Consider the following 16546-nt stretch of genomic DNA (forward strand, 5'->3'; position numbering starts at 1 on the left):
AAGAGAAAGAAAGGGGTTTATAAGTTTGAAATCGGATTATCTGCATCCATAAAACTAAAAGTTTAAAGTCGGATTATGTATTTGTATCCATAAAACTAAAAGTTTGAAGTCGGATTATCCATACATATTCGGAAATCTATTGAAATAATAAAGAGGGAAGAATAAGCCTTCCAATAAGGCCGTAAGAGAAAGAGAGACCCCCTGGTACGCAAGGGGCAGTGTACGGCCCTGCCCCTTGAGAAGTTGAGCTTTCACCCTTTAAATAGTTTATTCGGCAGAACAAAAGTATACATGTGTTTGGCTTTTTTGAGCGTCATAGAACATGAAATAACCAGCATAATCTGCAATTAACAACTGCTTATATTGTATTAATAAGATGAAGGGGTAGTTCACACTTGAAATAATAGATAATAGGAAACCCCCGAAACACGTCAATTTTATTTTATCATTTTCTACTAATATATCGTTTTTTTAATTTTTTTAACATAATTTTTCGATTTTATAAGGTAAAAATACACTTAAAAATACAGTTTTTCCTCTATACAGCGTAGGAGTTGCAACCCCCGGGGACCAAATTGATGTGTGTCTGTTACTTTTTTTATAAGTATCTTGTGTTTATTTGTTTCATAAAAAAATATTTATTACAACTAAAGATATTGCTATAGAACTGCTTTTGGGGCTGCTTTTTCGGGGTGGGTTTCATCCCTTAGATAGCTTTTTCCGCCAATAAAAAAAATACGGGTCTTTTATTTTTTTACGAACTATAACATATCTCAATTTTAGAAAAATCGGAGGCGGAGGGTTGGGGTGGTTCCGTAGTAAGTCGGTAAGTATTGATTGATGAAAAAAATCTACCCTTACTCTTATTTATTTTTTGGTGCGGACGGAAATTATGTTGATTTAATTTAACAGACTACTTGTCGCTTATCGGTACGCCTAGGGAATTGTAGCGGTCAGGTACATGCATTTCCAATTTTTCCTTTGTTTATTACACATATTAAGTCGCATCGTTAAGTATTTTGTAATACAATCTAATAGTCGTACATCGGTTTAGTAGGTAAACAAGAGAGGCCGTAGTTCATGGGATATCAGCTCACTGAGCTGATTCCCTAAGCTATTGCCCGTGCATCTTCAGCTCAGCATTGTCAACTCACCTCCACTCCTCTTACATGCTTCGGCACTATCGGCTCACCTCCCCCCCTTATTAACAAGGGAATCAACCCAACACGACCTCACCGATTTGAATGATTGGGATATGTTGCAGTACTTGAAAAAACCATTGGTTGTTCGAGCGGCCTGAAGAAAAAGTTATCGACGTGAGACCACCAATTACCCGCTCTGCGCAGTCTCACCGTAGGCTGATAAACCTACGCGCCAATTTCCGACTTTATCCTCGAGGATCGCCGTAGCCAAGGAATGGCAGTCTGACGCTCTTATCATTAGTCAGAGGAAACGGTCCGAACAGGTATTGTGGCGGAAGTATTTCGTGTACGCGGCTTTGACCCCCCGAAATTTCCCGCTACAACTGCTGCTCAAATCAAATCTCAAGTTCAAACTAATTTGAAAATGAAAATAAGTGAAACAAATATCAAAATAAGACTTCGAGAACGTAGTCTTTTTGGTCGAGTTGCTGTGAAAAAACCTTTACTTCGAGAAGTTAACAGAAAAAAACGTTTATTTTAGACCAAAAAACATAGACATTGGACTATACCTGATTGTGAAAAGTTCTATGGAGTGACGAATCTAAATTCGAAATATTTAGAAACAAACAGAAAATTTATACACGTCGAAAAATGAATGAAATATTTTCAGAAAATTGTGTTGTAACCATAGTTAAGCATGGTATTAGTAATGGTTTAGGGATATCTTAGGGGTCCCCATGTTGGTGACCTTGTAAAAATAGATGGAGTTTTAAAGAAAGGAAGCTGTTACAATATTATTCAGAGGCATGTCGTTCCTTCAAGAACTAGAATAATTGACTCTAATTTTATATTTTAACAAGACAATGATTCAAAACATACATCTAACTTTTGAAAAATTATCTAAAAAGTCTTGAAGAAAGAGAAAAACTTAAATGTACGAGGTCTGTTCAAACTGTATTGCGAATTTTGAATTTCCGCGGGCTACGTTAATTTGATTTTTTTCTAGCGTTATATTGGTACTCATGTCCCTTACTTATGTTGACAAGGTAGGCCATTTTGAATGTTTATTTAATTTTTGACAGCCGTTTTGCTTGGACGTGTTATGGCTCGTCTTCGATTTTTCCCTATTATAAAAAATGGACCAAAGAATCTGTATCAAATTTTGTGTGAAAAACAAAGTAAATTGCGCGGACGCATTTCGAATGTTAACTGTGGCATATAGTGAAGCTATCTTGGACCAAAGCAACGTTTATCGGTGGTACAAAATGTTCTCAGAGGGCCGAGAAGACGTGAACGACGAACAACGTGCCGGACGCCCGACAACAGAAGAAAACATTGATAAAGTGAAGAAAATAGTATTGGTCAATCGTCAAATCACCGTTAGAGAAATTTCTGAGGATTTAAATATATCGATTGGCTCACGCCATTCGATTTTAACCAATGATTTGGGCATGAATCGGGTCGCCGCGAAATTCGTGCTAAAACTACTCAATTTCGACCAAAAACAGCATCGCGTTAACATTGTTCAGGAGATGTTGGACTCGGTCCGTGACGACCCAAATGTGCTCCAGAGGACCATAACTGATGATGAATCATGGATTTATGGTTATGAGGGTGAAACCAAAGCAAAATCATCCCAATGGAAGTTGCCGCATGAGCCAAGACCGAAAAAAGCGCGCCAAATTCGATAGAACGTGAAGGCTTTGCTCCCAGTTTTCTTCTATTACAGGGGCGTCGTGTATCATAAGTTATTGCCACAGGGTAGTACGGTCAATAAGGAATATTACCGGCAAGCTATGCACAATTTGCGCCAGGCAATCCGCCAGAATCGTCCGGATTTGTGGAAGAACAAAAACTGACTTTTGCACCATGATAACGCCCCTGCTCACGCATCGTTACTTGTGCGCGAATATTTGGCTAAAAACAACACAGTAATGGTGCCACAGCCACCGCATTCCCCAGACCTTTCCCTGTGACTTTTTTCTGTTCCTAAAACTGAAGCGGCCTATGAAAGGACGATGCTACACCACGATTGAGGAGATAAAGATCGAAGGAGGAGCTGAACATGATCACAAAAAATTATTTTTTTAAGTGTTTCGAGGATTGGAAAAAACGTTGGTACAAGTGCATTATATCTGAGGGGGATTACTTTGAAGGAGATAAAATAGATATTCATGAATAAATAAATAATTTTTGAATACATACAAAATTCGCGATACTCTTTGAAAAGACCTCGTATGATTTGGTCTCCCCAATCTCCTGATTTAAATCCTATTGAATTGTTATGGGAAGAACTTGATCGTGCTGCACGAAAGGTATGGCCTACGTCGCGGACATATTTACATATCCCGCATGTCTACTTTGTTGTCTATTGGTCTCTGACGAAAATGCATGATCGCGCCTATAAAATTCAATAAGGCAGGTCCGGAAAGAGTTAAATCGTTAAAGGACTCACAGTACAAATTGGCATCTGCATCGAAAACCAATTGAACGTTATCCAGTTTACTTTCATTATAAACACCGAAATGCAGCAGATAACAAACGCAAGAACCAATCGGTGGCTACACGGAAAAAAAAGTAAGCATAGAGCAAGTGCGTAATTTCGCATCCAACGGCAAGCACAGAAGCCTAGACCTCAGATAGGTAAAGGTTCGACTAATTGCTAGTCGGCACCCACTGTACTGTCGTTAGCTGCAGAACTATAGTATGGGCAGGTCACTATGCGGACGCAGGCCAACTCGAGCGCGCTAGACTTAAATTTGCTCCAGTACGGACTTGGCAAGACCCATGGCTGATACGCTTAGTATGGTCTAAAGTAGCCCGATTTTTACGATTCGAAAACGGAAATGTTTATTTTTTTATATAGAAGCTAACGTTTTATATTTAATTAAGAATAAATGATTCATTGAAGTAGTCAATTATTTCAAGATCAAATGATAGCGGCCACTCGGCCGGGCTCCCTGCTGTGTAGGACCCGGCCAGCGGTCGGGCGTTTTTGACCTGCTCTCCAAAAAGGTCAATCAAGAAATATCGAAATAATTGACTACTTCAATGAATCATTTATTCTTATTTAAATATAAAGCGTTAGCTTCTATATAAAAAAATAAACATTTCCGTTTTCGAATCGTAAAAATCGGGCTACTTTAGACCATACTAAGCGTATCAGCCATGGGTCTTGCCAAGTCCGTACTGGAGCAAATTTAAGTCTAGCGCGCTCGAGTTGGCCTGCGTCCGCATAGTGACCTGCCCATACTATAGTTCTGCAGCTAACGACAGTACAGTGGGTGCCGACTAGCAATTAGTCGAACCTTTACCTATCTGAGGTCTAGGCTTCTGTGCTTGCCGTTGGATGCGAAATTACGCATTTGCTCTATGCTTACTTTTTTTTCCGTGTATTTACGAGAGGTGTTCAAAAAGTAAGGTGACTTTATGGTTTTCTCAAAAAATATTTATTTATTGATCAATATTTATGTTGCTCCCTTTAAAGTAATCCCCGTTAGATATAATACACTTGTACCGACGATTTTTCCAATTATCGAAGCACTTTTGATAATCATTTTGAGGTAGAACCTTTAATTCTTTCGGCGATGCAGTTTTTATCTCCTCAATCATTGGAAATTAATGTCCTTTCATGGGTTTCTTAAGTTTTAGGAAAATAAAAAAGTCACTAGGAGCCAAATCCGGTGAATATTTAGGCTGAGGCATGACTGTGGTGTTGGTTGTGACCAAAAAATCTCACAAGCAACGATGAATGAGCAGGTGCATTATCGTGACGTAAAATACACGAATTGTTTTTTCAAAGTTCCGGAGGTTTTTTGCGTATTGCCTCTCGCAAACGACACATAACTTCAAGGTAATTCTTCTTATTGACCGTACGACCTTATTGTAAGAATTCCTGATGAACTACGCCACGATAATCAAAGACAGTGAGCAAAACCTTGAAATTTGATCGAACTTGGCGTACTTTTTAGGTGTTGGCTCTTCTAAGGTCTTCCATTGGGACGATTGGACTTTAGCTTCGACATCATAACCATATACCCACGATTCATCACCAGTTATAACCCAACCCTTTTGAGAAAATCAGGATCTTCATTGACTTCATTCAACATCTCCTTAGCGATGGTCATGCTACGGTTCTTTTGATCAAAATCAAGCAATTTTAGAACGAATTCCGCTGACACACGTCTCATGTCTAAAATATCCGAAAGAATATGGCATGAGCCAACCCATCAGCCAACATCTTCTACAACATCTCTGATGGTGATTCGACGATGTTTTAACACAATTTCTTCCACACCTTCAACGTTTTCATCTGTTGTTGATATGCTGGGACGTCCAACGTCCAGGACGAGGTTCGTCTTCGACATTCTCTCGGCCTTCTTAGAATAGCTTATACCACTTATACACATTTTTCTTACTCAGAGTAGACTCTCTGTATGCAATTGTCAACATTTCAAGAACTTTAGAGCACTGGATTCCTCCATTCTTCACACAAAATTTCACGCAAACTCTTTGCTCCACTCTTCTCGATAGAAGAAAATCGCCGAGCACATCAAATACTTCTAACCTCTGACGCCTCTGACAGAAAAACAACACGTACTATATATAGTAAAAACTATGAATATATGATTGTGGTGAGAGTACCAACATAACAACAATAAAATTCAAAACTTGATTGTACGTAGCTATCGAAAATTGAAAAGTCACCTTACTTTTGGAACACCCCTCGTATATTAAGAGAGAGCACGCTGAGCGAACGAGTAAAGAGAGAGAGCAAACCATCAAGCCGGTACTTACAAAACAGATGCCTAAACCCTATGTTCGTCGACGGTTTCGACAAATGCACACAACAGATGGGTCGTCCCGTGCACCACATAGCTCTAGTTCTCTCGGGAGAAGCAGTCCCTCGTGCACCGGCAGTCCTATTTTCACCAAATTACCTATTACCACCAAACGTAGCTCACGTATCCAGTCAGTCCGAGGAGTCAGGCGACGTCGCAACCCGCTCCCTCGTAGAGACGCTCACAAAGACAGAGCTCGTGCTCGATCAGGCACCAAACGTCTCCCACATAACTTCAGAGGCGAAAGAAAGAGCAGAACGGCAAAGCTGAGATTCGGTAGAAGAGAGTAGTCGATAGAACTCCGTCCGCTCACTCGCGTGTCAAAACCGCTACTCCTCGCGCTGCGGGCTCAACTACGCGATTCCGTCTTAATAAGTCAATCAGTGCGCGCGGTCACTCGTTAAGGCGCGACTATATTTGTCTCTCTCTCACCGTGGCTTGCTGTCGTGCACGGAAGTGTCCCTGCGTATTCGCATCTCTCTCTCACCTCACTTACCTTATATCAGAACAGGAGTGTAACTACATATGTAAATATGTAGTTACACTCCATAAATAAATATAAATACAATAAATTCATGAATATATAGGATAGGTTCGGAGAAACAGGTTACATTTACTTATCGCTACTAGGGCGAGAGAGACATAACGAGTCAGCATTTTCACTCGTTATATCCCTCCGGCCCAAACGCTGAGTACGAATGTACCAGCTCGAAAGGATGTCTCTCTCTCTCTCTCTCTCTCTCTCTCTCCTTCAAAAAATTAAAAAATTAAAAAATTACTATATAAAGATAAACAATGAGCATAGTATAGGCGCCTCCCTTCCTATACAAACATGTTGTATAACCGGTATTTGGCGAACAATCTTCCCGCGATACGGATACGTTAACGCAGGAGAATACGGCGAATCCTCCTAATCGTTGTATGAGTATGGGGCCAAGAATCCCTGGGCCCACTTCCAGTGCTGGGTGTAGTTGGGGCAGTCCCTTCCCCTGGACACTCCAGTCAAACCGCAGTGTGGACAGCTTCGGATTACCCGAAGACAGATGGGGGCCTTCTCATTTGCCACACGGGCAGATAGCAGCCTCTCCCTGCCTCGCATGGTGACCTGGCCGTTCCTCAACCTGCTAGATGTGTGCAGATGGGAAATAAGAGGAAGTCGACTGGCATTTTCATCTTCTAAGGTTGCAAACTGGGTCCACAGGGCATGGAGTTCCTGGAGCTTCCTGGCCTGCTCCGCTATGATGCACTCCCTCTCCTGCTCTGCCTCCAGTCGCCTCTTCTCCATTAGACAGGCCGAACGTGCCTCCTCAAGGTAAGCAGCCAAATCGATGGCCTCCTGCACCTTGGGAAGCCACTCTTTGGCTAGCTCCGCGGCTTGGGTATCAGAGTGATCCGTAAAATAGAAGACGGCCTGATAAGTCTCCTGCTCCTACTTAACAGCATCGATCCGGGCCCTCCTGGCAGCTTTGGCTCGAGTCAAGATTCTGTCCCACTCCGCGGACAGATCTTTGCCGCCTTGGGCTACCGTCGGTTCAAATAATGGAGTCGTGGCCACCTCGTCCTCAAAGATTGCCCCGGTAGCTGTTGGAAAGGCCTTATCATGCGTTGACGCAGGTGGGTCCATTGGGCCTGGCAGCGGAATTGCTGCTAGCCTGTCCTCGGAGGCGGCTTTGATGCCCCCTGAAAGGGCTCCATCATGCGTAGACGCTGTTCGGCAAGCAGATCCTTCCGGTGCCATAACCGAAGCGACGACCGCGGGAGTATACGACGATACATCCGGAGATGGGCCAATGGCTGGTAGATTGAGAGTACTTGGCAACCGTGCTAGGTCGGCAGTGACTGGGGTATCCAAGTCTACCAGAATAGGCGAGGCCCCCGCTGCCAACAGCTCATGCGTCAACCGCGCAATTCCCTCGATTAGCTCCTGGGTCACCCATAACTGTCGGTCCGTTGACATCATCTGTAATTAAATCAAATACAGTCAGGCAAAAGTTCAGGCGCTAATAGAAAAGGAAAAGGAGGAGTTAAGAAGTCGATTCCCCTCCGGGGTTCCTCAGGTATAGACGTCGAGGGGAGGCGGCCACTGGGATCAACGGAGGTTTCTTCGATCCCCTGGGGCGTCCTCTCCTCTTGGACGCCACAGTTGGTGCAGGTTCCGGTTCGGCCGTCTCCTCTCGTCCTACGTCTGCTGTATCATTCCGCGTAACCGCTACCATCCGGCCTAACTCAGGTTGTGCTTCGTCCGGCTCGTCGCTGAGCTCGTCATCGGTACTTTCCTCGTCACCAAGGAGTTGCGCTTGGTAGAAGTAGGGCTTCAGGCCCTCCAAGGCAACTTTACCGGAGTCTGCATCATCCTCATCCCTGAGCTGATAGGAACTTGGACCGTTCCGACGCCCTATCACAAAGGGACTGCAGTATTTCGGACCTAACTTGGCTGTGATGGCCTTGATTGACGACGACATTAAGTGATTCTGCGCTCACACTTTGTCACCCACGTTGAAAGTCATATCGCGGTGTTTCCTGTTATAATAGATCTCTTGGCGATCTTGTGCGGCTCTCGAATTCTCGGACACCTTTGCTCTGTATTCCTTGAGCTTTTCCATGCGTGAGCGCCAGTCTTCCAGGGCTTCTCATTGAAGTTCGTCCTCCGCTTTCTTTCCTCGTCCCTCTTCATGGAGTTAGGCAATTCAGGATTCCTTCCATAATTCAGGAATGCCAGGCTAGAGCGAGTAGCTTCTTATACAGCGGTGTTATATGCAAAAGCGAACTCAGCCATGTGCTTATCCCAAGTATTGGGACGTTCTTCGATTAATGCAGAAATCATGGTCTTGATAGTCCTGTTGGCTGTTTCCGTGATATTAGATTTTTGGGAATAGGGTGTGCATGAATCATCCCCTTGGACTCGAGGAAACTATCCATAAGCTTATTCTTAAGCGGTGTCCCATTATCCGACAGGAACACCATACCGAAGAAATATGCGCTCATTGAGCTCCCGTTTAATAGTCTTCGCGTTGGCCTTCCTAATCGGGATGCACTCGATCCATCGAGTGAAAAGGTCTACAAACACGAGTAGATATTCGTGGCCCTGTAGCGATTTGGGAAACGGCCCCATTGTATCTCCAGAGACTATCTCCCAGGGGCGGTGAACTATACGTATTTCCCCAAAACCACCCTTTACCCACACGCACACACCACACTTGCATTCTTCCATCGGCATGCACACAATACTAGTGTCCATAACACATACTGCCGCTCTTTCACTTACACTTAGAAACACTCTGGATCCCGCAGGTAAACCGTGAACACCCCCCCGGAAGACGTAAGGTTCCTGCAATAGCAGGATCTGTATGCCCTCATCGATCACAGTTTTGCTGAGGTCACACATCACCGTGTAGGAGTGCTGGCAATTCACCTGCAGAATCCTCATAGTACCATTCACATTTTCTTTTGCATTCACATCCGCATTATTACTTGTAATACTCACACTATCCACCTAATCTGTTCTCCATCATTCTTACTCTTCTTTCATACTCCGGGCACAGGCGGGACGCCACTGTATGCCCGAAGGGCCGTCCCCGTTCTCGACAGTTACGGCAGTCCTCCGCACCGCCGCAGGCCCCGGCCTTGTGACCGGGTCTACCACACTTCATGTACACACTCTCGTTTTGTTATACATCATACACTTAAAACACCTAAGTACACTCCCATACTTCACACATTTAAAACTCATCTTTTCCACATACACACGCCCATGGTTGGTCATCTTATCCCTACATTTGGCAAGGCATTCGATGATTACATGGCCTACATTCTTACCCATCTTCTCTATTCTTCTCACTGTCCTTACACTTGCTCTAAATTCATCCACACTTGTTATATCCATCACATTTTTTTCATACACACCCCTCAATATCACATCTTCACGCATACCACACGGTACATCATACAGTATAATACGGGAATTCAATTTCTTTGGTTCCCCAGCTGTTAAGCCAGCTATCGCTAGTCCAGCATGTCTCATCAGTCTATATCTGTCCTCTCTGCTGGCTGTTTAAACTACAATGCCCCCACCTTTTGCCGAATGTACTCTGCCGAGTTTACTCTTACATTCACATTCGGTCTTATCACTTCATTGACTCTCTGTTCCACTTCTCCATTTGTGAAATTTCCATTCACCCCACTCAAAACCACCACATAGCTTTTCTTTTCAGGCACACCAACATTTTTACTTCCATTTCTATCGTTCAGTCCATTCATTTTCATAGTTTCAACCGCATTCAATATCTGTTTGCTCACTTCATTCATACTATTTACACTTACATTTATTCTTTTAGTCATTTCATTTACTACACCACGAACACCAGCACGTAAATTACCCATACCGCGTTCCATACTATTGAAGGCCTCTACTTGTCCTTTTAGTCTCGAATTTTCAGCAACCAGTCGCTGAATAATCTCCTCGTAACGGTCCGACTGCTGGAAGATTGCATCGGCCACCCATTTAGTAACCTTGTTTGTGTCGCTAAGTACGACGTGTCTAAGGTCACGAGTGATCGATTTCGCCTCATCCAGCGCATCTCTAGAGGAGATTTTTGAGGCTTCGGTTGCCTTCTTCTCTTCCGCTCGTCTCAAGCGTTTACTTCTTCTCTCTCCTTCTTTATCTACATCGTCTTCTTCTTCGTTCTACTTGTTTAGTTCTTCAACCTTGATCACCTTTGGCCCTTTTCCTATTTTTTCACATACCACATACAATTCCTTACCGCCCCTTTTGGTTGTATCCATCATCATATTTTATCTCTTTCTTTTCTCTGTCTTCCCTTCATTCATCTTCATAAGTTTCTTTTGCTTCATCCTTTCTTCTTCTACCTTCTCCATCCTTTTTTCCTTCTTAATCTTTTTTTTATTTTTAGGAGGATGAGAAGTGGAGGGTATCGTTAGTGTAGACATCATACCCCTCTCGTTTCCATTCCTATCAGATGATTCGATAGGGGATCGAGATCTAGAGTTGGAACGAGAGCGTTCGGGCCCAGAGTGCGAGGTGTTAGTGGTCTCACTAAGCTGTGAGTAGCGGTTTATTTTAAAAAAGTTTTTTGTTTAGTCTGCCATCTGGTTCTTACCCCTTTCCTATTAAGGCTGGCAGGACGTCCTCCAACCAACCAACCAATTCCTCTGAAGGGTATGTAACCCGTGTAGTTATAAAAGTGTATGCTCCTTGTATATTGTGTTAGTGTTAGTATAAGTGTGTGTGTGTATATATGAGTACATGAGTATGTTTTTTGGACCGTTGTACGTGTATCAATATAAATGAAAGGATTTAGGACACCTTCCAACCGTTTCAGAAAGAGCAACATATAGGGATGAACTAACTGGTCCGCGGGGCAGCGCACCATACCCGGTAAGGCGAGTATGGTGCCTTACCATCCTCGTGGTCAGACAATAAAGCCAAGCCCCCAGTTCCTATGATCACAACGTACCGTCACTACGTCCGGTGAGAGTTGCTGAAGTGATCAAAGGGAGTTCCGGTAATTAGGAAGTAGGCGTCGTTAACCCACTCCCAGCTCAGGGACCCCGGGTGCGCTAAACCCGTGAACTTGCGTATAAAACGTGAGTTCCCCATACTCTCAAGAGATTTAAGGAAAATATCTATTCTAGAAAGAACATATTTATAAAAAAAATTTATATCAAAAGTATTTATAATAAAACGTATTATTATAATAAATGCACAGTTAGGAAAAAATTAATCCAAAAATTGTTTTAAATTTCTTATCTATTTATTATTTATACTAATACGATTTTTAATAATATGACCATAAAATTACAATATAAATTGAAACTGCTATGCAAATTGAACAGATAAAACCGTACAATATATATTGTATGATTCTATGGTTCAATGGGTTAACAGCATCGCAACTTATCATCGCGAACTGGAATTTAGAGACACAGTAGGTATGAGCAGCAAACTATATACTCAAATTACAATTGAGCCAGGAGATGCAATAGGATTGCACAGTAGACAGCGTGTTTAGACATCAATTTTGTTCCGTCGATAATGCAGAACTAGCAGAAATACCGTCGTGTTCGGAACATTCGCTGTAGAATCGTAAATACTACATCAAAAGTAACAAACGACGATATTTTTCAATGGAGAATTTTACGCTCTACAACTTTTGTTTGAACTTTTCTCTAGTATTCACAATTATTAACGAATTATTTGCAAAAAACTTAAAATTTTTTCATATTTCCCAGAGGTTTCCACGGCTACTTTTTAAGGTATAGCTTCCTTATATCGGAAGGAACAAAATATCAAAAAAGGTGCTGCGTGGGTGAAATTTCATTTTCAGAGCTACATTGACTGGACTAGATCACAAGTTTCACTAATAGACACATCTAAATTTAAATTATCATTACTGACTGTCATTTCTACGTCACTAAGCATATTTTAATCACAATAAATATCTGAAATATTGCTAGCAATTGATGAATCCTTATATTTTTTCTACATGTTGAACAAAATTATTTCACTGGATGAAGACGTATCACTTGCATAAGCTGGTTTAAATTGATTCAAAACATCTGTGGGAATACTATTTTCTATATCTCTTAATAGCAAGTCATTTTGTACATTTCTACTCTCTATGCTCAAGCTTTCAGTAGACATAACATCATCAGTTGATCTATTGTTTCTAATGTTTTGTTGTTTGTTTGACATGCACTTAGTGTAGTCAATCTTATCTGGATTAAAAGGGTACAAACCACAATTTTCGAATTCCTTTTTAATTACTTGGGGTGTGCAAGCTTTTTATAGTCCTCGTGAAATATTGGAGCAAGGTTGATTTTGGTTACAAGTTTTGATGACTTGTGAATGTGATGTAACTTCTTTCTTCCATTGGATTTTCCATGGCCTAAATATACCAACATTATATGATTGTATGATATGAGTAACATTAGGGCACAATAAGTATTCCCTTTTCTACACAAAGTCGTGCAACTCCAAACTTATACGTGAACTGTGTCCATGAAACAATAGTACAACTGAAAATTTAACATTCCTTTCAACGAACATTTTATAAAATTCATTCATTATCAAATAGCGGCCTAATACCGTTACAATCTCTTTCTCTTGTCCTGAAGATATATAATACACATTTTTTTCCTTTACTAATATAAGTAATCTATAAGTCTTTGGACACAATTGCACTCCCGTTTCATCTAAGTTGAAGATACGAATAGGATCTTCTAATATGTCTACTACATTTTGCTTACTTAAATAATATTTAACATCAACGATCCACTGTCGAAGATTATGCTCCGTCTCGAAGACTCTACTTTTTGACAGAATTTGAGTGTGTTTCAAGTCAATTTCCGAATGGCACTTAAAAATAACTTAAATTTGACCCTGGTAAATTGTCCTTGAATAGATTGGCTCTTGGAACTTTATCTAATACTATTTTGACTACTAGTTTAACGTCACTTGGATGCATAGCATAACCTATGGAGGCATTGTCGATGATCCACCGCTTGATCCTTAACTTTTCATCACTAGTCAACACTGATGGAGGCCCTCTTTTCTGCATTGCACTAGAATCTTTATGTAACTTATTTATTAAGGTGCTTTTGAGTATTCTATACTCAGAGCAAGCTTTGTTTATACTCAAAGCACGAGACTGTACTTTATCTAAAGCTTCCTCAAGAACATCTTGTGTGTACTTTTCAGTGTTATATTTACATCTTTTATTACAAACTTGACTGTGAGGTATTTTTTTATTAGTTTTACGTTCAACTTTAACCATTCCTTATATAAAGTAAACCTAAATACTACAGTAATCCAAATCTACTTATTAGTAATGTAACGCCTGGTCAAAAACTGGATACACAGTTGCCAGTAATTGACCAGCCTGCATGGAACGGTCCAAAATTGTAATGGAGCTTCTAAAATAGATCTAATTAAATGACCGTATATTTTCTCGAATATTTCAATTTTCCGATCATTTTAATGCTTAAGAGACATTAGTTTACAAAAGAAATTATATTTTTTTTGTCCAGTATCGAATATTTTATCAAAAATGTGATTCCATTTTACGTACTTTGTGACATGAACTTTTTTCCACTTCGTTACGTAAAATATAGATAAATTCCAATAAGCAGCATCTAGAATATTTTTTTTCAAGCAAATTATTACATCAATCTAATTAGCGGTGGTTATTAAAGATTACTAAGAATAATTCAAAAAATTTTTAATGGTCATACATTCTTTTTTATATTTAAACAATAGATTTTTCTACAGTGGTCAATTACCTAGTCAAAAACTAGGTCATTTACCTCTACGGAAAATCCTAAGCTTTGCTAAAAAAACCGGTAAAAGAGGAGCAGAATAAAGTTTTTACATGAAAACGCATCAAGCAGCTTGTTTTAGTTGTAAGAAATTTTGTCATAGGTCCTCAGATAGTCGCAAAAACCATTTATAGTCCAGATGGTTTTAAAGGCAAGTATAAATGCTTGCATGTTCAATATAATGGATTTTCAATAAATTTCTCTATAGAAAGTACAAATGTCAAATAATACATTAAAAAAATAATTAAATTTGATTATAAAAAATTAGTGTATTCTATTGTCATTTTCAATAAAAAAATCTTATGCTGATTAAAAAAAAATTTGAAATTTTATTTTGAATCAAAATCAAATAGAATTTGTATCTATATAAACTTTTCTCCATTGATTAATTAATTTTTACCTCTATCATTGACAATATTCTATTTTTCTATGGCTGAATGCCAATCATATACCTTATTAGGAGGGTACACTTAGCAGATCACTTTGACCAACAATAACTAAAAAAAGCAAAGTTTAACCGAGTACATAGCCTATGACACTTTATTTTTAAAACAGTTTAGAAGTGTCTATATATTATATTTTCTTAGTTTGTCAAAAATTACAACTTAAAATTTTCATCTTGAACATATTTTATGCACTTCTAAACCTCTGTATATACGTGTGCTTATAAACATGTCATGAGCTCATGCTTGCTATGTTAATGTTATTGATTAATGAAAATATACTCATATTGTATATTGTGTGATTTTACCTTGATTTCCTGGCTCTAGTCATTATTTTAAATATAATATAGCACTATCCCAACTGAATTTTACCTTCTTTGCTTACTACTTACATAAGAATTTTTTTTATATCTAATATTATCTAATATTTTTCTGAAAGGATGGAGGTTTACAAAATATAAGTGAATGAGAAGTTTTTTATAGTAAACATTTTTTTAGCATACAGTTATAAAAGCTGATAGCTTAATAAGAAATTTATATTTTGTCTTAGTAAACAATCACTTGAAATGTATGTCTAAGATAGACATTATAATTTTAATGATAAATTAGTTTGATAATCTACTTACGATACATTGTACCCAGTTTTCTTTTTAGTTGATATTGAATTAGAAAAATCAGCATTGACTGAACTCAAATGTTTATCTTTGAATTTATGAAAAGCATCTATAGTATTGACATATATTTTTTCTATTGAATCATTATCTTCCTGTAATAATAAAAAAATTAAAATAATATTTCAATAGTTTCCATATTTTGATTGAATAATTTTGTTGAGTCAATATATTTACTACATTTATTAGAATTGTAATTATTTAATTTTTTAAATAGTCTTATAAAACTTTTTTTAAAAAGAAACTACAGTAATATTTGTAGTATAATATAACTATATATAATAACTTTATTTTATTATAAATTTTATTATAAATTTATTGCTTTCTATATAGCACAATAATTTCTTCAAATTTTATTTCATATAGGTTAATCATTTTGAAACAGATTGCAATTGTAAATCATTGTATTTATTGAAAAAAGTTGTATTGAAAAATTAACACTTATCAATATATACTTGTAATCACTATTAATTAATAAAAAGCATTGATTTGATATCAGTAATACTACCTCTGTACAGTCTTGAAAAGTATCAGTTGCAAGATCTTCAGTCTCATAAACATCAGGTTGATCATAGGCCTGGAATACAAATAAACTTCAATATTTGTAAATATCTAAAGAAATTTTATTTCAAATATTTAATATTTTGACTCCAAATTTTGAAAAAATAAATCCAATAAATAATGACATTAATGATTAAAATCTGAAAGAAATGCATTTTTAATGTCAAAATTAATAAAAAAAAGTATCTAGATGATTAAGAAACTACTATCATTGAAACGCTCACAATTCCTGGTAAATCCGCATATTTTGGATCAATCATGTTCACAGAATAAATTCCTTTTTAATATGGTTGAATGATGAAAAATATATTTATTTATTTATATATATATATATATATATATTTATATATATACATATAAATAATTATCAATTCTAAACTAATAAATAATTAGAATCAATAACTTCGAATGAACGAGTAATTTTTTGTTTTACTCGTATACAACAATGATAAGAAAATTAGAAAGAAACAAGGTTATTTTTATGCAATTTAAAAAAATTTAGTGAAGTATTTTATATTTTATATATGTTTGTGGAGATTTATATATTATATTTA

The 16546-nt window shown here is 38.5% G+C and overlaps 1 protein-coding gene across 2 annotated transcripts in view; it reads right to left on the minus strand.

Annotated features, from left to right (window-relative positions):
• LOC131669473 (dynactin subunit 2) overlaps window positions 1–16309 on the minus strand; it is a 293206-nt gene extending 276897 nt beyond the window's left edge. For both annotated transcript variants that reach the window (XM_058944483.1, XM_058944402.1), the window contains exons 1-3: window positions 16217–16309; window positions 15940–16008; window positions 15387–15526 (exon numbers count right to left, since the gene is read on the minus strand). In XM_058944483.1, coding sequence (XP_058800466.1) covers window positions 15387–15526; window positions 15940–16008; window positions 16217–16252 — 245 coding nt within the window. In that variant the 5' untranslated portion in view covers window positions 16253–16309. The remainder of the gene's footprint in view (window positions 1–15386; window positions 15527–15939; window positions 16009–16216) is intronic.
• Between the last annotated feature and the right edge of the window lie 237 nt (window positions 16310–16546).

Source organism: Phymastichus coffea, unplaced genomic scaffold (genome assembly GCF_024137745.1).
Source record: "Phymastichus coffea isolate CEN01 unplaced genomic scaffold, Cenicafe_Pcof_1.1 PCOF00001, whole genome shotgun sequence".
NCBI classification, from domain to species: Eukaryota; Metazoa; Arthropoda; class Insecta; order Hymenoptera; family Eulophidae; genus Phymastichus; species Phymastichus coffea.